Consider the following 21712-nt stretch of genomic DNA (forward strand, 5'->3'; position numbering starts at 1 on the left):
CTCTACATCAGTAGCTGGGGTAGCCACTTGCATGAATTTGAAACACTTCAGGCCCTCACAGTTGTTTCCCTATTTTAGTCCTATTCCTTCCATACTTCCCAAATAAATCTACCTCCTTCCTTATCTGCCCTCACCGACAGTTTTCCTTTGCCACCTACAGGCTTTGGCCATAACTCAAACAAGTTACCTTAGCCTTGGGTCTTGTCTCCTAAAAAAAATTAGCTCAAACCCTCTGCTAGGACCAAACTTAAAGAAGCCATCTCCAATTCAATGTTAAGGGGTCTTTAAAATTCCAAGTTTATCTCTTGGGAACTAGGCTGGAATACAAAATAACTAATCAGTCCATAAAACCCTAACTACTGTTGTATACTCAGTCACAAAAGGTTGCTGAACCATGTAGTAGTCATCGGCTCAGTGGTTTTTAGATGAAGGACACAATGGCTTTCATTTGGAACACACATTATTAAATCTAGGTATATAATGAAAGATATGGGACTGGGAAAACAAACTCTCAACAAATGATTACTTCAGTTTCACAAATGTAATTTTTAAAAGTATCAACTGCTGTAAGTCCTTTATTCTGTAAAATGTACCATCAGTTTAATATCTTGGGAGAAAATTACCACATTATGTTATCAAATACAGAAACAATATGTAGAAAAAAATAAAAGTGCCTCTAAGAATGCAGTAAACAAAAAAAGATACTCACTAGTACCTACCACTAGGTGAAAAATAAAAAGACGCAAAATTGTTGTCCCCATCTTCAAATAGCTTATTAGAACAGCACTGGAAAAAAAATAAGAGTGATTAAGTGATAAATTGTACAGAACTCACTACACACTATGAAGTCAAGAAAAGGTCAATGTGTACTACAGTAGCTAATGAATGTTTCGGAGTACTTGAGCTATGGCTTCAAAAATGGTTAAGATGTAATTAAATGGCTGGCACAGTGGCTCACGCCTGCAATCCCAGTACTTTGGGAGGCCAAGGTGGGCAGATCACGAGGTCAGGAGATCGAGACCATCCTGGCTAACATGGTGAAACCCCAACTCTACTAAAAATACAAAAACTAAATTAGCCAGGCATGGTGGCGGGTGCCTGTAGTCCCAGCTACTCGGGAGGCTGAGGTGGGAGAGGTGGCGCTTGCAGTGAGCCGAGATCATGCCACTGCACTCCAGCCTGGGTGACAGTGCAAGACTCTGTCTCAAAAAAAAAAAAAAAAAAAAAAAAAGATGTAATTAAATCGGGTTTGGAGACAAGGAAATGGTGTAAAACAGAAAAGATATAAAGCAGGAATGAAAGTAGGATCACAGAATATAAGGCAAACAGTGAGATGCCTGAGGGACTGAAGTGGATGTTGAATGCTGGTGAATAGCAAGAAGGCTTATTTTGACTGCAATATACAGCATAGTGCAGTGGGGGAAAAGGACAAGGGCACAGAACAGCTATGTTGCTGCTGTAATAATCCAGGAATGACATGGTGAAATACTGAATTATGGTCTTGGCAGTCGTATTAGTCTGTTTTCATGCTGCTGTTAAAGACATACCTGAGACTGGGTAATTTATAAAGAAAAAGAGGTTTAATGGACTCACAGTTCCACATGGCTGGGGAGGCTTTACAATCATGGCAAAAGGCTCATCTTACATGGTGGCAGACAAGAGAAGATGAGAGTCAAGTGAAAGGGGTTTCTCCTTATAAAACCATTAGATCTCATGAGACTTATTCACTACCACGAGAACAGTATGGGGGAAATCGTCCCATGATTCAATTATCTCCCACCAAGTCCCTCCCACAACACGTGAAAATTATGGAAGCTAAATTTAAGATAAGATTTGGGTGGGGGCACAGCCAAACCATATCATTCCACCCTGCCCCCCTCAAATCTCACGTCCTCACATTTCAAAACCAATCATGCCTTCCCAACAGTCCCTCAAAGTCTTAACTCATTTCGGCATTAACTCAAAAGTCCACAGTCCAAAATCTTACCCAAGACAAGGCAAATCCCTTCCACCTATGAGCCTGTGAAATGAAAAAGCTAGTTACTTCCTAGATACAACGGGGGTACAGGCATTGGATAAATACTTCCATTCCAAATGGGAGAAATTGTTCAAATGAAGGAGCTAAAGGCCCCATGCAAGTCCCAAATCCAGTGGGGCAGTCAAATTTTCAAGCTCAAAAGTGATCTCCTTTGACTCCATGTCTCACATCCACGTCACACTGATGCAAGAGGTGGGTTCCCATGGTCTTGAGTGGCTCCTCCCCTGTGGCTTTGCAGGATACAGCCTCTCTCGGCGGCTTTTATGGGCTGGTGTTGAGTGTCTGCAGCTTTTCCAGGTGCACAGTGCAAGCTATCGGTGGATCCACCATTCTGGGGTCTGGAGGATGGTGGTCCTTCCCTCACAGCTCTGCTAGGCACTGCCCCAGTGGGGACTCTGTGTAGGGGCTTCAACCCCACATTTCCATTCCGCACTGCCCTGGCGAGGTTTCATGAGGGCTCCACCTCTGCAGCAAACTTCTGTCTGGACATCCAGGTGTTTCCATACATCCTCTGAAATCTTCATAAAGATTTCCCCTTTTAGCCATGGCTGGAGCGGCAGGGATGCAGAGCACCAAGTCCCTAGATTGCAAAGAGCAGGGAGGCCCTGGGACTGGCCCATGAAACCATTTTTTCCTCCTAGGCCGCTGGGTCTGTGATGGGAGGGGCTGCTATGAGGACCTCTCACATGCCCTGGAGACATTTTCCCCATTGTCTTGGTGATTAACACTTGGTTCCTCGTTACTTATGCAAATTTATGCAGCAGGCTTGAACTTCTCCTCAGAAAAGGGGTTTTTCTTTTCTAATACATCATCAGGCTGCAAATTTTCTGAACTTTTATGCTCTGTTTCCTTTTTAAAACTGAATGCTTTTAACAGCACCCAAGTCACCTCTTGAACGCTTTGCTGCATAGAAATTGCTTCTGCCAGATACCCTTAATCATCTCCCCCAAGTTAAAAGTTCCACAAATCTCTAGGGCAGGGGTAAAATGCCACCAGTCTCTTTGCTAAAGCATAGCAAGAGCCCAGTTCCCAACAGGTTCGTCTCCATCAGAGACCACCTGAGCCTGGATTTCACTGTCCATTTATTATCAGCATTTTGGTCAAGGACATTCAACAAGCCTCTAGAAAGTTCCAAACTTTCTCACATTTTCCTATCTTCTTCTGAGCTCTCCAAACTGTTCCAGTCTCTGCCTGTTACCCAGTTCCGAAGTCACTTCCATATTTTTGGGTTATCTTTTACAGCAGTGCCCCACTCTACCAGTACCAATTTACTGTATTAATCCGTTTCCACACTGTTAATAAAGACATAACTGAGACTGGGTAATTTATAAGGAAAAAGAGGTTTAATGGACTCACAGTTCCATGTGGCTGGGGAGGCCTCATAATCGTGGCAGGGAGGCCTCACAATCATGGTGGAAGGTGAAAGGCACATCTTACATGGCAGCAGACAAGAGAGAGAGCTAAGTGAAAGAAGTTTCCCTTTATAAAACCATCAGATCTCATTAGATTTATTCACTACCATGAGAACAGTATGGGGGAAAACTGCCCCCATGATTCAATTATCTCCCACCACGTCCCTCTCACAACAGATGTGAATTATGGGAGCTACAATTCAAGATGAGATTTGGGTGGGGACACAGCCAAACCATATCAGCAGTGGAAATAGGAAGACAAGGAGAAATTTAAGCTACACTGCAAACTGGGAAACTTGTTAAAATACTGGACACGAGGATGAGAGAAAAATAAAAGATGAAACCATTGCTGCCAGCCTGATGGAAAGGAGGAAAAGTGACATCTACTATCAAAAGAATTAGAGTAACTGAAATGGGTAATGAAATGAAAGTAAATGAAATGAGAGTAAATGAAAGCAATTTGAGGTGGCAAGGTACTAAGGCATAGAAAAAAGGTGGTTGTGAAAGGCCAAGTTTAAGGTGACACTGGTTGTGGCAACCTGTACTCTGGTACTCTGCCCCAGTTCCCACCCAGCTCACATCCTTTTCTTCTCTACTATTACTTATATTCTTTCTTCTACTTGTAGATCAAAACTTAACATGAGAGGATTATGATTAGTTAGTGGAAATCCTATTCCTTAGTCAAGCAAATTTTCTCCCAAGCCATTTCCCTCTATTTATTCATATTATTGGCAAAGCTCAGTCATCATCAACTCTGAATCTAATTTCTGCGAGTGAGAATAACAATGTTCAAGTAAGTATACTGTTAAGTGTGTTTGGATTTATAGCCCATCCCTTGATTTTTCATTAAGGCCACTATCCTGAATTTTGTCAGTAAAAATATTATGTCCTCATTGAATCTCTCCCTCAACTAATTCTGTATTTGTTTATACCACTGCTTATATGCCATTACTGCATTTAACAAAACTTACTTTTGATAAATTCAATTGATGAGTCTACCACACAAGAGGGTAAATGTTTTAAAGTGGTAAGAATAATGTCTTATACTTTTTTAACCTTTTTATGCCTTGTATGTGGCAGTCATTAAAATAAATGTGTACTGAATTCAGTTTTCCCTGACTACATGATTCTATAAATTCAGAATTTATCTTTGACCTTCTGACTTCTTAAAAACCTGTACATGTAGAATCTGCCTAAAATGCTGCTAGCTAGTAGCTCCTGCTTCAGAAAAAAGGACATGCATTTAATAATCTGACAGTTAAATTTTGATCATAGATTGCTTTATCTTATTAATAGATCTAATGACTGCAATCAAATGATGGAAGTGATTCACTTACATTAACTAAAGCATCTTGTTGGAATACGTTTCTCAGGTTCCCAGAAGCACCGACTTTACTCTAAGCAAGATGTCACTGAAGTGACACTCATCCAATTAAATTTTTAAATTTCATGCATACTGCAAAAACAATGGTAAGTTCTTGGTATTGCCATATAGAAATAACGTATTTTACTGTCATACTGTAAACTACTGATTCTGCAAGTGATTACTTTGTTTCAGATATATTCAATCTCCAAATTCCTATCAACTTTACATATTAGAAAATCAGAGTGTTTCATTTAAATTCAGTAAAAACTCACTAAAATGGACTTACCTTAGGTAAGGCCAGTCTAAACTACTGAAAAAAATTAAATTACACAACTCAGATCATTGTTCCCCCGGGAGCTGACAAAAGGTTCGTGAGACACGTTTCACAAGCTGGATCTTAAAGTGAGACACTTATATCAGCAGAAACAACATTCTTAAGGTAGCAGGTAATGGGACCAGACCAGCAAATACATAAGCAGAGAAATAAGACAATGGAGGCAAAGAAAAAGGGTTATGGATAGTGCAAATTGAAGCAGTCACTTCATACAGTAATCCCCTGTTCTCGTTTTTTTTTTTTTTTTTTTTTGAGATGGAGTCTCACTCTGTCGCCCAGGCTGGAGTGCAGTGGCATGATCTCGGCTCACTGCAGCCCCTGCTTCCCAGGTTCAAGTGATTCTCCTGCCTCAGCCTCCTGAGTAGCTGGGGCTACAGGCCCCGCCACTGTGACTGGCTAATTTTTTATATTTTTAGTAGAGACGGGGTTTCACCACGTTAGCCAGGATAGTCTTGATCTCCAGTCTTGATCTCCTGACCTCATGATCCGCCCACCTCAGCCTCCCAAAGTGCCCTGTTCTCATCTTGTAGCTACTTGGCAATACAGGTGCTCAAAACAGAAAAGCCACAGAAAAACAGAAAAACACACAAACCAAGTGCTCTCCATGCTTGTTTTATACCTTAAAACTAGGCATCATAAATGGCAAGACAATAGCCCTAGTGACTCTCCCTCCCCAAGATAGCCATTGCTGTAATGCTTCATTAAGGGAGCTCAAATTAAAAATAACTGATTTTGGGAGTGGCAGCCAAGATGGCCACCGCTGCTGATACCCAGGCAAACAGGGTCTGGAGTGGACCTCTAGCAAACTCCAACAGACCTGCGGCTGAGGGTCCTGTCTGTTAGAAGGAAAACTAACAAACAGAAAGGACATCCACACCAAAAACCCATCTGTATATCACCATCATCGAAGACCAAAAGTAGATAAAACCACAAAGATGGGGAAAAAACAGAGCAGAAAAACTGGAAACTCTAAAAAGCAGAGCACCTCTCCTCCTCCAAAGGAACGCAGTTCCTCACCAGCAAAGGAAGAAAGCTGGATGGAGAATGACTTTGATGAGTTGAGAGAAGAAGGCTTCAGATGATCAAACTACTCCGAGCTACAGGAGGAAATTCAAACCAAAGGCAAAGAAGTTAAAAACTTTGAAAAAAATTTAGACGAATGCACAACTAGAATAACCAATACAGAGAAGTGCTTAAAGGAGCTGATGGAGCTGAAAGCCAAGGCTCGAGAACTACGTGAAGAATGCAGAAGCCTCAGGAGCCGATGTGATCAAATGGAAGAAAGGGTATCAGTGATGGAAGATGAAACGAATGAAATGAAGCGAGAAGGGAAGTTTAGAGAAAAAAGAATAAAAAGAAACAAACAAAGCCTCCAAGAAATATGGGACTATGTGAAAAGACCAAATCTACGTCTGATTGGTGTACCTGAAAGTGATGGGGAGAATGGAACCAAGTTGGAAAACACTCTGCGGGATATTATCCAGGAGAATTTCCCCAATCTAGCTAGGCAGGCCAACATTCAGGAAATACAGAGAACGCCACAAAGATACTCCTCGAGAAGAGCAACTCCAAGACACATAATTATCAGATTCACCAAAGTTGAAATGAAGGAAAAAATGTTAAGGGCAGCCAGAGAGAAAGGTCGGGTTACCCACAAAGGGAAGCCCATCAGACTAACAGCAGATCTCTCGGCAGAAAGTCTACAAGCCAGAAGAGAGTGGGGGCCAATATTCAACATTCTTAAAGAAAAGAATTTTCAACCCAGAATTTCATATCCTGCCAAACTAAGCTTCATAAGTGAAGGAGAAATAAAATACTTTACAGACAAGCAAATGCTGAGAGATTTTGTCACCACTAGGCCTGCCCTAAAAGAGCTCCTGAAGGAAGCGCTAAACATGGAAAGGAACAACTGGTACCAGCCACTGCAAAATCATCCCAAATTGTAAAGACCATTGAGGCTAGGAAGAAACTGCATCAACTAATGAGCAAAATAACCAGCTAACATCATAATGACAGGATCAAATTCACACATAACAATATTAACTTTAAATGTAATTGGACTAAATGTTCCAATTAAAAGACTCAGACTGGCAAATTGGATAAAGGGTCAAGACCCATCAGTGTGCTGTATTCAGGAAACACATCTCACGTGCAGAGACACACATAGGCTCAAAATAAAAGGATGGAGGAAGATCTACCAAGCAAATGGAAAACAAAAAAAGGCAGGGGTTGCAATCCTAGTCTCTGATAAAACAGACTTTAAACCAGTAAAGATCAAAAGAGACAAAGAAGGCCATTACATAATGGTAAAGGGATTAATTCGACAAGAAGAGCTAACTATCCTAAATATATATGCACCCAACACAGGAGCACCCAGATTCATAAAGCAAGTCCTGAGTGACCTACAAAGAGACTTAGACTCCCACACAATAATAATGGGAGACTTTAACACCCCACTGTCCACATTAGACAGATCAACGAGACAGAAAGTTAACAAGGATACCCAGGAATTGAACTCAGCTCTGCACCAAGCGGACCTAATAGACATTGACAGAACTCTCCACCCCAAATCAACAGAATATACATTTTTTTCAGCACCACACCACACCTATTCCAAAATTGACCACATACTTGGAAGTAAAGCTCTCTTCAGCAAATGTAAAAGAACAGAAATTATAACAAACTGTCTCTCAGACCACAGTGCAATCAAACTAGAACTCAGGATTAAGAAACTCACTCAAAACTGCTCAACCACATGGAAACCGAACAACCTGCTCCTGAATGACTACTGGGTACATAACGAAATGAAGGCAGAAATAAAGATGTTCTTTGAAACCAAGAAGAACAAAGACACAACGCACCAGAATCTCTGGGACACATTCAAAGCAGTGTGTAGAGGAAAATTTATAGCACTAAATGCCCACAAGAGAAAGCAGGAAAGATCCAAAATTGACTCCCTAACATCACAATTAAAAGAACTAGAGAAGTAAGAGCAAATACATTCAAAAGCTAGCGGAAGGCAAGAAATAACTAAAATCAGAGCAGAACTGATGGAAACAGACACACAAAAAACCCTTCAAAAACTTAATGAATCCAGGAGCTGGTTTTTTGAAAGGATCAACAAAATTGATAGACCGTTAGCAAGACTAATAAAGAAGAAAAGAGAGAAGAATCAAATAGACACAATAAAAAATGATAAAGGGGATATCACCACCGATCCCACAGAAATACAAACTACCATCAGAGAATATTACAAACACCTCTACACAAATAAACTAGAAAATCTAGAAGAAATGGATGAATTCCTCGACATATACACCCTCCCAAGACTAAACCAGGAAGAAGTTGAATCTCTGAATAGACCAATAATAGGCTCTGAAATTGTGGCAATAATCAATAGCTTACCAACCAAAAAGAGTTCAGGACCAGATGGATTCACAGCCGAATTCTACCAGAGGTACAAGGAGGTACTGGTACCATTCCTTCTGAAACTATTCCAATCAATAGAAAAAGAGGGAATCCTCCCTAACTCATTTTATGAGGCCAGCATCATCCTGATACCAAAGCCGGGTAGAGACACAACCAAAAAAGAGAATTTTAGACCAATATTCTTGATGAACATTGATGCAAAAATCCTCAATAAAATACTGGCAAACCAAATCCAGCAACACATCAAAAAGCTTATCCACCACGATCAAGTGGACTTCATCCCTGGGATGCAAGGCTGGTTCAATATACGCAAATCAATAAGTGTAATCCAGCATATAAACAGAACCAAAGACAAAAACCACATGATTATCTCAATAGATGCAGAAAAGGCCTTTGACAAAATTCAACAGCCCTTCATGCTAAAAACTCTCAATAAATTAGGTATTGATGGGACATATCTCAAAATAATAAGAGCTATCTATGACAAACCCACAGCCAATATCATACTGAATGGGCAAAAACTGGAAGCATTCCCTTTGAAAACTGGCACAAGACAGGGATGCCCTCTCTCACCACTCCTATTCAACATAGTGTTGGAAGTTCTGGCCAGGGCAATTAGGCAGGAGAAGGAAATAAAGGGTATTCAGTTAGGAAAAGAGGAAGTCAAATTGTCCCTGTTTGCAGATGACATGATTGTATATCTAGAAAACCCCATTGTCTCAGCCCAAAATCTCCTTAAGCTGATAAGCAACTTCAGCAAAGTCTCAGGATACAAAATCACTGTGCAAAAATCACAAGCATTCTTATACACCAATAACAGAGAGCCAAATCATGAGTGAACTCCCATTCACAATTGCTTCAAAGAGAATAAAATACCTAGGAATCCAACTTACAAGGGATGTGAAGGACCTCTTCAAGGAGAACTACAAACCACTGCTCAATGAAAGAGGATACAAACAAATGGAAGAACATTCCATGCTCATGGGTAGGAAGAATCAATATTGAGAAAATGGCCATACTGCCCAAGGTAATTTACAGATTCAATGCCATTCCCATCAAGCTACCAATGACTTTCTTCACAGAACTGGAAAAAACTACTTTAAAGTTCATATGAAACCAAAAAAGAGCCCGCATTGCCAAGTCAATCCTAAGCCAAAAGAACAAAGCTGGAGGCATCACACTACCTGACTTCAAACTATACTACAAGGCTACAGTAACCAAAACAGCACAGTACTGGTACCAAAACAGAGATACAGACCAATGAAACAGAACAGAGCCCTCAGAAATAACACCACACATCTACAACCATCTGAACTTTGACAAACCTGACAAACACAAGAAATGAGGAAAGGATTCCCTATTTAATAAATGGTGTTAGGAAAACTGGCTAGCCATATGCAGAAAGCTGAAACTGGATCCCTTCCTTACACGTTATACGAAAATTAATTCAAGATGGATTAAAGACTTAAATGTTAGACCTAAAACCATACAATCCCTGGAAGAAAACCCAGGCAATACCATTCAGGACATAGGCATGGGCAAGGACTTCATGACTAAAATACCAAAAGCAATGGCAAGAAAAGCCAAAATAGACAAATGGGATCTAATTAAACTAAAGAGCTTCTGCATGGCAAAAGAAACTACCATCAGAGTGAACAGGCAACCTACAAAATGGGAGAAAATTTTTGCAATCTATCTATCTGACAAAGGGCTAATATCCAGAATCTACAATGAACTCCAACAAATTTACAAGAAAAAAACAAACAACCCCATCATAAAGTGGGCGAAGGACATGAACAGACACTTCTCAAAAGAAGACATTTATGCAGCCAAAAAACACATGAAAAAATGCTCACCATCACTGGCCATCAGAGAAATGCAAATCAAAACCACAATGAGATACCATCTCACACCAGTTAGAATGGCAATCATTAAAAAGTCAGGAAACAACAGGTGCTGGAGAGGATGTGGAGAAATAGGAACACTTTTACACTGTTGGTGGGATTGTAAACTAGTTCAACCATTGTGGAAGTCAGTGTGGCGATTCCTCAGGGATCTAGAACTAGAAATTCCATTTGACCCAGCCATCCCATTACTGGGTATATACCCAAAGGACTATAAATCATGCTGCTATAAAGACACATGCACACGTATGTTTATTGCCACATTATTCACAATAGCAAAGACTTGGAACCAACGCAAATGTCCAACAATGATAGACTGGATTAAGAAAATGTGGCACATATACACCATGGAATACTATGCAGCCATAAAAAATGATGAGTTCATGTCCTTTGTAGGGACATGGATGAAATTGGAAATCATCATTCTCAGTAAACTATCGCAAGGACAAAAAACCAAACACCGCATATTCTCACTCATAGGTGGGAATTGAACAATGAGAACACATGGTCACAGGAAGGGGAACATCACACTTCGGGGACTGTTGTGGGGTGGGGGGAGGGGGGAGGGATAGCATTGGGAGATATACCTAATGCTAGATGACGAGTTGGTGGGTGCAGCGCACCAGCATGGCACATGTATACATATGTAACTTACCTGCACGTTGCGCACATGTACCATAGAGCCTAAAGTATAATAATAATAATAATAATAATAATAATAATAAAAAGAAAATGTGGCACATATACACCATGGAATACTAAGCAGCCATAAAAAATGATGAGTTCATGTCCTTTGTAGGGACATGGATGAAATTGGAAATCATCATTCTCAGTAAACTGTCGCAAGGACAAAAAACCAAACACCGCATGTTCTCACTCATAGGTGGGAATTGAACAATGAGAACACATGGACACAGGAAGGGGAACATCACACTCTGGGGACTGTTGTGGGGTGGGGGAAGTGGGGAGGGATAGCATTAGGAGATATACCTAATGCTAAATGACGAGTTAATGGGTGCAGCACACCAGCATGGCACATGTATATATATGTAACTAACCTGCACATTGTGCACATGTACCCTAAAACTTAGAGTATAATAATAATAAAATTAAAAAAAAAAAAGAAAAAGTGAACAAAAATTAAAAAAAAAAATTACTGATTTTGGAAAGAAAAAGGGTGGCAATTATAAGGCATGTGTATCATTACTTCTTATTCCCATGCCCTTGCTAGGAATATCACTAATCAGTCAGACTTAGCATGCAAGTTCAAATCAATTTGCTAATCCTGTGTTGGAATGGGTGTAAAGGAATCCTTTGCTATCTAAACCTTTGCTATCCAAATTTAAACAACAAATGGGTTCAGATAATTTATTTTTTTTATTTTAGATAAGGCTATTTGGAAGACATGGTACTGTGTACCATATAGACTCATGCCTTCCAAAAATCCAAGACATAACAGATTGGAATCTGTCACTTTCTGACCTTTCACTTTCTGCACTCAGGAAAAAAACAAGACTCAAATAGCAAGGAGTATCAGCATTTTTCAGTTTGTGCTCAGTTACAAGGAAATAGAAAATTTCACCTCCCACAGAACTTTTTGTTTTTTTTATATATATATATATTTTTTTCATGGTCCATTTTCTGGTCCATATACTGTATATATATACTGTAGCGTATATATATATGCTACAGTAATAGATGCCTGATAGAGAGGTTGTACATAATTAACCAAACCTCATGTTTCTATTTTGTCTTATAAATAGGAGGCACACAGTTCATGAAATATAAAAAGTAAATGCCTATTTACAGTCGCAAAAAAAGAAAAATCATGTTTTAACGTTTTTATTTATGTGGGTTGAGTGCCGAATATCTTAATCTCATAGTCAGCAAGTAAGTGCATTAAGGCCTTAGTGCTTATTGTTCCTTATTTTATTATCCTACCCAAGGCAGGAAGATTCTTCCTCCTATTGGCCCATGCTGCTCATCTTTAACTTGAACTTAGAACCCTCCAAAAAGCAGAAGAGAAAGCAACTAAAAGACTAAACAGAAAGAGAATGGTAGAATAGAAGGCACTGGACAAGAGTGGTCTACTTTGCTCAGAGATGTGGAATAACCATCTTACTATCATGTTCCTTATAATTTACAAAGAACATTCTGTCACGATTACTTATTAAAATGTCTATCCTAGATGAAGAGGAATAGCTGTGAAGCTCAACTCTGCACTGAATTATTCTGAAAGAGTACATACTTTTCTTATTTATATAATTGAATCTACAATATGACATTCACTGCCTTAAAATATTACATTACTATTATGGGATATGGTTAAACATCTCTTTATAAAGAAGACAAAACAAAAGCAGCACACAAACAGCCTCCCTACTACAATCTCTCGACCAGCAGTTAGTAAACTCCCCAACAACCAGGATTACTGCATAGCCTTACTTTTGCACAATAAACAGCTCTTAACTACTTTAAATGTAATATATGCTCAATAAAGATTTGCACAGTTAATCTCACATAACAGAACCCTTGCACAAGGTAGCAATAAGTAAGTCCTCCTCAGCTAACACCCAAGGAAACACTGACAAATCCTAATAATTCATCCAATGAAAATGTTCTGTTGATTGCCTATGATAAATTAATTATATTAGTCTTTCACTGTGCTTATGGTTTTATTACTGTTGTCAATATTGATTTAGTAACAGAGTTAGAATCTCAGGAACCCTCAAGGTCACTTAGTACAAATCTCTCATTTTGTAAATGAGGAAATTAAGGTCTACTTTTTCCACAATGCATACCTTGACACTTGTCACTTCTTTTCCTGGTCCCCTAACCGAATAAAAGAGAAGTTTTATTGCATATTTTTGTTTAGGTCAATTTTAGAAGGTTAATATTACAAGTGAACGGGCATTCCTCAAATGCCAGTCTCTGGCATACTTTGTATATAGCAGATACTCATTTAAGTACTTACAAACTCTTCTTGCTTAAAGTCCTCTAATATAAGTAAATGATAAGGCTTATTTTAATTTTCATTTGCACAATTTTAGCATGCAATATTATTTTCTAATGGAAAAAGTAATGCAACATAATTCTTAATCCAACGCATCTTTCATAACACGACACTTATGTCTTTTCTACCACTATGAAGCTCATTTTCCCCAAATAATACGAAAAATTTACAGTTAGACATAAACCAAATCAGTCCTGCACATACCATCATTCAAGACACCTTTCAATGGAGAGAGCAAATTGGTCAATCATTTAAATACGTATACATCCACTACCCAACCTAAACAAGACAAGAAAATCAACAGGCTTGGAATTGCTTAACTTGCAATTAACTTTTGTCAATAGGGAAGACAATTTTATCAGTTTAAAATCATAGGAGAGCAAGGAACTGCCTTCCTTCTGGAACCAGAAACCGTGTTGGGACACAGCTAGCCTCAATACGGATAAGCAAAATGCATCTTAAGTCTTTTGTGTGCTTGGTATTGAAGACAGGCTAAACTCAGGGTAGGTAGGAAGTCAACCTACTAATCAAAAATACATGGAAGCCAGCTGATGTGCTAGTCGGTCTCTATTTTTAAAGCAAAATGAAAATCATAGACTTCCAGTTAAACTCTAAAGTTACAAATTTATAGTACATGTTTTCCACTGTAGTTGAAGGAACAATATTTCTCAACAGAGTTAATAAACTACCTGATTCAAAAACCAAGAATAAAACTGAACCACTGCAGTCTAGGATGGCAGACTGAAATCAGAACTAATATGGCATCACTATGTAAACCTTCTGGATCACCAAACATAGCTCCCTGTAACTAAGATGGAAACAAGAGATTAATCACTTAATATCTACATGTTGACTGTCATCATCATAAGAAAGTAAAACAAAATTGTTCAATTTGGGTTTTAACTAGAATTCAGAAAACATCCAAAATAGATCAGATATTTAATTCTAGTTTTATTATAATTTTCAGCCTAAAATGTAGCAGATACAGAAGTATGTATGCCTTACAGGACTGAATAAAGATAAACTCTGACCCCAGCATTTTTTCCGGGGTCTAATAAGGAATCAGTAGAATCTTATAGGCCTTCTGTCATTGTTTATCTCTTTCCATGAAGTGGGCAAAACGATAGATCTTATATGACCGTTTTAAGAAGAGGCTTATGAGGTCTTGCCTGCAAATAAAGTTACAGAAATAAAAACAGTAATTGACAACAAATTCTTTTAAGAATCCCTAAATTTGAGTAAATGCAGTATTGGAATATTTTCTAAAATAAAACATCAGGATTTCTTTTGAATTTTCAGGTACAAGTTTAATACAAGTTGACTATCTCTTATCTGAAATGTCTGGGATCATATGTGCTTCCGACTATTTATTTATTTTTTTTAGTTTTTTATTTTGAACCAGAGTCCCGCTCTGTCGCCCAGCTGGAGTGCAGTGGCATGATCTCGGCTCACTGCAACCTCCACCTCCTGAGTTCAAGGGATTCTCCTGCCTCAGCCTCCCAAGTGGCTGGGACTACAGGCGCATGATGCCACACCTGGCTAATTTTTTGTATTTCAGTAGAGATGGGGTTTCACCGTGTTGCCCAGGCTGGTCGCAAACTCCTGAACTCAGGCAATCTGCCCGCCTTGACCTCCCAAAGTGTTAGGATTACAGGCGTGAGCCACTGCGCCTAGTGTGCCTCCAATTTATTATTTTGGATTTTGGAATATTTGCATATGTGTAATGAGTATCTTAGGGATGTAACCCAAGTCTAAACATGAAATTCATTTATATTTCATATACACCTTATACACACAACCTGAAGGTAATTTTTATACAATTTTTTTTTAACGGAGTTTTGCTCTTGTTGCCCAGACTGGAGTGCAATGGTGCGATCTCAGCTCACAGCAACCTCCGCCTCCTGGGTTCAAGCAATTCTCCTGCCTCAGCCTCCCGAGTAGCTGGGATTACAGGTGGGCACCACCACCCTCGGCTAATTTTTTGTATTTTTAGTAGAGACAGGGTTTCACTATGGCCAGGCTGGTCTTGAACTCCTGACCTCAGGTGATCCGCCCGCCTCGGCCTCCCAGAGTGCTGGGATTACAGGTGTGAGCCACCGTGCCTGGCCTATACAATATTTTAAATAATTTTGTGTGTGATATAATGAAGTCAGGTGTGGAATTTTCCACTTGTGGCACTAAAAACGTTGGGATTTTGGAGTGTTTCAGATTCTGGAGCATCTTGAATTTTGGGGGATTTTGGATTAAGGATGATCAACCTGTATCTACGTTACAGACTCACTGCAAGTATGTTTTTCACTCCCACTCATGTAGGTATGATCTCAATTCACAAACAGGCAGAAACCATCTCAATCCTATTTTTTCCATAGCAATTTTATTCTATCAGGGTTTCAAGTAAAACTGCCTTAAGAAGGTAAACAAAAGGACCTAGTAAATGTGTTTACTGTTGCTTACACTAAAAAATTTTCACTAAACTACAAAGACACTGAGAGATAAGAGGAAGGGAAAACTTGCTTTGGTATTTCTTTCTTTTTTTTTTTTTTTTGAAATAACCAAAGAGGGGTACAATTTAAGCTAAAAGAAGTTTGCAGTTAGGTTGGGTTGTGGCCTTGTTTTAGGTAAAAATACATGGGTTACTAGTTTTCTTTTTTTTTTTTTAACAACAAAAAGCTAATTTTGGAATTCTACTTTTTAGAAAATACAAATAACCTTACAGCACATTCAGTACTAAAGCACATGCCTACTAAGAAATCTCCTTTCTAGTGAATAGTGTCAGTGATTTGGACCTTTTGTCTATGGAGTAAGAATGAGTAAGGGTAAGAAACATGCAAGCTTGTTAACCTAGAGTTAACTTGAAGGTATTCATAACCATATTATAGAAACATAACAACACTGTCAATTTTTTACTAACCTTATTTTCTATAATTACCTTTAAAATATATTTCCAACTCTTTTCCACTCAACTTTGAATGCTTTTTTTCCAGACTCATTTAATGCCTGATATTTCAACGGACATACTTTTATCAAACAATATTTCAGTTTAATAAACACAATAAATTAATTATGAACTGATAATAAGTTATTGTCCAGTCAAAGGCCTACATCACATACTATATTTATATTTGTAGAGTAGGAGGACAAGTGCAGACTTGTTTGTGATATGCAAGCCCAGTAATTTAGAAACTATGATAAACCAAATGCAAAACCCATTTGATAATTTTTAAATGTCACATTTCTTTTGAGTGTAATTTTAAATTCTCATAAATAATGGTACCAAAGGATGATTCAGGAAGTAGTACAAAACTGATAGTCTCTCAGAATATTATCAGGTGACAAAATAATTTGTAAAATAATATTATTGCCTCAAAAATGTGAAATATCTAACTGCAATCATCTATTAAAAATGATTTAAATTTAATACATATATACTATTTCTTAGGAGAATATGGTAGTAAAGGAGTTTTCACTTTTGATATCTTTATTTTATATAGTCACTTGATGAATAATATAAATCCATTCTTGTGGAGCAGGGGGTATGAGACTATTAAATATATTCACTAATTTTGTTTATTATCTACAAATGTTGTTTATTCTGAAATTTTAAGTATATAAAAATCATTTTTGCAAATAGGATTTCTAAAGTTGAACATTAGATGCCAATAAGTATATCATTACAATTTTAAAACAAAAATATAAAATTTCATATTTTGGAATTCACGTGTTTGTTGCCCATTATTTTTTCAGAGCAAGTACCAAAAACTGGAGTGCACTCTACTTCAGAAGTTTTTCTCATGTTAAAGTCAGAGCAGTTAGGCTGTAATGGATGTGCCAATATAAAAAAATAATTAAATTTACACATTATTTGCCAAAAAGTGCACTCGACTATCATCATTATTCAAACATTTCACTCAGTTGCCTCCACAACTCACTTATTTTAAAACTATAAAGTGAAGATTCCTTTCCCCTCTTGTTCTCATAATCAATTAAAATATACATTACTAATTCAACTTTTAAAATTTGTCTCTCTTAAAAGATTTTAGTCCATTAACTTGGATATCCCACATCTGAACGTAAAACCAAGGTGCTTAATTCAATTTAATGATGATTTCAGAAACACAAAGTTACATCACGTTACTAGAGGTTAAAAACACACACACACACACACACACAAACACACACACACTGGTTTTGTGAAAACCTTGATGGCAAGCAAGATATTCACCATCTCTTCTTTTAAATTATAGCTTTAAAAAGGGGGTTAGGGTATCCATTGAATAATAAAGCCTGCTTTCTGTCACTCACACACACACACACACCCCAATCATATTTATCAGACCTATTCAAGTTGCCACAACATGACTATTGTCAAAGCCAAAAAAATTCTCCTTTAAAATATTTAAACTTCATTTTAAAATTAAAACTGAAAGCAAGATATTCAACTGCCAACTACTGTTGATGAAACTATTAAAGCCTGCACTGACCTACTTCATATCAGCATCATGACGGCATGGATGCATGCCAAGAAAATAATGAAAATTACTATATAACTAACCTTAATCTTGTAATTAAAAATTGTCACTTTAAAAATGTGTAAATACTGTACATGCAATGCCAGTTGCTTTACGATATGTTTTCAAAATGAGAAAATGAGTTTTGATATTTTAGTACTCATATTCAATGATGGCCCTGCAAAGATTTCATTTCCATTTTCAAAATCAAGGCTTTTTAAAATACCATATAAAATTCTCTTTTTAAACTTCTATTAAAAGCAATCTCTTAGACCAAATTCCAAATATTACTTTCCATTTAAAAAATACTGCTACAGTTAAAAAAAAAGGCAGTTAATGAAGAATCCTACAAAACAATGCAAGTTCATGTTCAAAGAATATTGCAATGGCTCTAACAGTGGATGGACTTAACTCAGTGTATTTAATTATTAAAAGATTCCCACTAGACTTTAGGAGTTTAATGCTGAAATACTGGAAATTTTCATACGAGAAAGTAAAATAGCGAAAGATATTCCATCAATGGTTTCTTTTAAAAAGACATACAAATGGCAAGACATTTGATTCCCTATATTTTAATAAAAAAAAAAACACTTTGTTGTAAACTACCATCTTAAAATATTTTATACTAAAAAAGCACTTTCTTCACAATCAATGCAAAGAATAAACTCCCCAAAAAATAAATTTAATATTAGAATAAGGGAGGCAAAAACATTCAGAAATAGCAGCTAACCCAACTGAAAGGAAGAGACACATTAGGTTTTGTGCTGCATATTAATATTCTTACGCACAGTATCTGTTTGGTGAAAATTCACAATACACTTCTTCCTCCTTCTATGGCTGCAAAAAGGAGTAAACACATTTCACATTCTCCAGTTCCAAATTCATGCCACCATCATGCAATATGACTTAATTTCGACCCATATTTCTGTTACAATGAGTGAAAAAATAAAACCAAAAAACTTGTTTATCTGCACTCACAATTGAGGAGGGAGTAAAAGCATTTTTTAGCTAAGAAGACAGGGGCCGATTGATGCAAAGTCCCCATATCTCCAGAGGTGCTACAAATGTGCACCCGACTGGGGAAAGCCACATTCAATGAATGCATCAGCCTCCTCCTCCGCTCCCCCGCCCGCCGCCCCCCACCCACTTTGCAGCAGAAATGTGCCTGGGCTTTTTCACCCGAGCGATGGAGGATCCTCTTACCAGATGGAGTTCTTGATCTTGTGTTGCAGCGCGCTGGCCTCTGTCCCTGGCAGCCCGGGCACAAGGCCTGGCAGGGCCACCCCCGAGTTGGGGGCGCTGGGGGGAAGCTGCTGGTGGGCATCAGGCTGCTGTGGCGGCGGCTGTTGTTGTTCCTCTGCCATCGCTGCTGGAGGGGTGGGAGGGAGGGAGGGAAAGATGGGGGCGCGGGGAAGGGTGAGGAAAGAGACCGGGAGGGGAGGACGAAGGGGGGAGAGGAGGAGGGGGAGGGGGAGGGAAGGAGGAGGAGGAGGAGGAGGAAGGAAGCTGGATAAGCTAGGCCTTTACCCCAGGGCTCGAGTGAGTCGCTTTCGCCTGCCGCCTGGGGGACATCACCGGGGAGACCAGCGGCTCCTCACGGCCGGGGCGCTTCACCGCGGGAGAGGCATGGCGGCGCCCCTCAGCCCCCCGCTGCCGCCTCCTCCCGTCAGCGGCCGGGGCTGTTGGGGGGTGAGATGGGGGCGTTTGAAGACGAAGTGGGGGGGCAGGCTCCCCCCAAAATCCAAGAAGGACGGTTGCTCAGGGATTTGGCGGCCGGGCTTTCCTTCCTTGTCCCCGGGGCTTTCTACTCCGGGGTTCCCGTGCTGCTGCAGCCCCAGGCTCCGCTCCACGCCACTCCCCACGCCGCCGCCGCCGCTTGCTCCCAGCCCCGCCGCCGCCGCCGCCGCGGCCGTCGCTGCCCTGCCAGCCCCGGAGGCAACCCAGTGCGCGCAGCCGCACTGCGGCCCGGCGCAGACCGCACAACACCTACCGCTCCGCCGCGGGGGGCGTGGACCAGGGTGTGCGGGCCGCGGGCCGCGGGCGCGACGGGCCGGGAGGGGGGCGCACGGCGCGGAGGGCGGCGCGGGCCAGCGGGCCAGGGAAGCGCGCCGCTGGGGGCCGGGAGGAGTCCGGCCCGGCTGGTGGAGAGCAGGAAAACGTGGGGGAGGTGCTGGCGAGAGAAAGAGAACTTGCGTGAGGAGGAGAAACCAAATTTAATATTTGGCGTGGAAATGGGATTTGGGCGGGGGAGGCATCTTCAAAGCAAGTAAAGAGAAATCAACATTATCCCCCCTCCCCTGCACATGTGAGGATTACTTCCTCCCTGAGTAAATGAGGAGAACTGAAGCAGGTAAGACGATAAACTGACTTTTCAGAAGCCCCCAAAGAAGAACACCCGTTGGAATTAACCACCCTTTAGGTAATTCGGTCTTGAACGGAAATCGCGAGTCAGGAGCTGGGTTGAGTGCTCCTCGGTCGGGCATTCAAAGCCCTCCAAATCTGGCCCCACTTTAGCTATCCAATCATAGCGGCCTCCATCCCCCTGCAAGAACTCCCGGCTCCAATCAGGGAAGTCTCCATGCCATCCTCAACGCGCAGCAGATTCATTCTTCCTTCGTGCCTCTTTGCTCATACTGTTCCCCTCCACCTCCCCACCCCACCCCACCCCACCCCACCCCCTTTCCAGGAATGCCCTCCCTCCTTTATACCGCTCCCAATTCAACCCAGGCTCTAAAGCATAGCTCAAGTCGCGGCTTGTCAGGGTCCCTGCAGCCAAGGCCCCTGCCTGTCTCTGAAATAAACGCATGTAGTACTCACAACATGGAGGCTCAGGCGTCAGCCACGAGCTCCTTCCTTTGGAGCCCGTTGAGCACCCGCCCTCCCCCCCGCAGACTCCGCACCATTCCCATTCATACCTAAATGATAGCTTTGCCACAAATAAGTCAGTCTCCTTTAAGAGCAGAAGAATTGGCTTTTCTAGGTGGGGCTGATCAGGGAGGCTGCGTGGATGTAGAAGACAACAGCCAAGGCCTCTGGCACCAAAATGGAACAGCTGTTCAGCTCACACTGACCTTTCTTGGGCCCGTGGGTGTTATGAGCCCTTCAGCTTTAACTTTGCTGATAGAGTCTCTATCAGGTTTCTACCTGTTAGATCCTCTGGCCACTTTCCTGCTGTGTGTGGACTTTGGGCTGTGAGGCTCTGCCACCTTTTAGACTCCTAGTGGATGGTGAATCTGATTGGCTTGGGTTGCCTGGCCTTTGAGTTCTCAGTTCCCTGCCTTGGCCTGAAACCCTCTTGCTTTTGTCCACTGTGCCCTCTGACCTGGCTCACAGACTCAAGGCCCAGACTCACACTGAATGCTTGCACGTGGTGAGGGTTGAGGGTGGGGGTGCGGGGAGGAAGAACACCTGTGTGCGAAATAAGCACCACCCCCCCCGTGGCCTCTTGGATTACGCTGTGCTCCAACTACCCATTGCACGAATTGCATCACACAAATGAGCCCCGTTTTCCATACTCTAAGGTCTCTATTAGCTTAGCCACTTTAGGAAACTATAGGTGGTTTACGACATTCATTTTGCATACATATCTTCATGTGGGTGTGTAAAGACAGTATTTTTCTGGACCAAATTGATAGATATGGTGTGCATTAGACAGAAGCTTTGAAGAATAAAAATAGCTAATGTTTGTTGAACACTTTGTGTGCCAGA

At 40.4% G+C, this 21712-nt stretch overlaps 2 protein-coding genes across 3 annotated transcripts in view; both read right to left on the reverse strand.

Moving 5' to 3' along the window:
• Positions 1-19382, reverse strand: part of RFX7 (regulatory factor X7) — a 157574-nt gene extending 138192 nt beyond the window's left edge. The window contains exon 1 of the mRNA XM_054531533.2: positions 19208-19382. Within this exon, the coding sequence (XP_054387508.1) occupies positions 19208-19368 (161 nt within the window). The 5' untranslated portion in view covers positions 19369-19382. The remainder of the gene's footprint in view (positions 1-19207) is intronic.
• LOC134760267 (translation initiation factor IF-2) lies at positions 19245-20643 on the reverse strand. 2 transcript variants are annotated; one of them, XM_063716667.1, is made up of 3 exons: positions 20373-20643; positions 19532-20174; positions 19245-19373 (listed from the first exon to the last, which is right to left on the reverse strand). In XM_063716667.1, the coding sequence occupies exons 1-2, from the start codon at positions 20485-20487 to the stop codon at positions 19615-19617; spliced, it is 675 nt and encodes a 224-aa protein (XP_063572737.1). In that variant the 5' UTR covers positions 20488-20643; the 3' UTR covers positions 19245-19373; positions 19532-19614. The 2 variants fall into 2 exon arrangements, with proteins under 2 accessions (XP_063572737.1, XP_063572736.1); XM_063716666.1 differs by having other exon boundaries at positions 19271-19370.
• Between the last annotated feature and the right edge of the window lie 1069 nt (positions 20644-21712).

Source organism: Pongo abelii, chromosome 16, assembly GCF_028885655.2.
Source record: "Pongo abelii isolate AG06213 chromosome 16, NHGRI_mPonAbe1-v2.0_pri, whole genome shotgun sequence".
In the NCBI taxonomy this organism is placed as follows: Eukaryota; Metazoa; Chordata; class Mammalia; order Primates; family Hominidae; genus Pongo; species Pongo abelii.

Excerpts from the sequence above, each read along its gene's own strand:
- LOC134760267 (XM_063716667.1), bottom strand. The coding sequence starts at position 20,487 with ATGCCCGACCGAGGAGCACTCAACCCAGCTCCTGACTCGCGATTTCCG. Across the intron at positions 20,175-20,372 it reads TCTTTGGGGGCTTCTGAAAA|CACCTCCCCCACGTTTTCCT; the intron begins GTCAGTTTATCG and ends TTCTCTCGCCAG.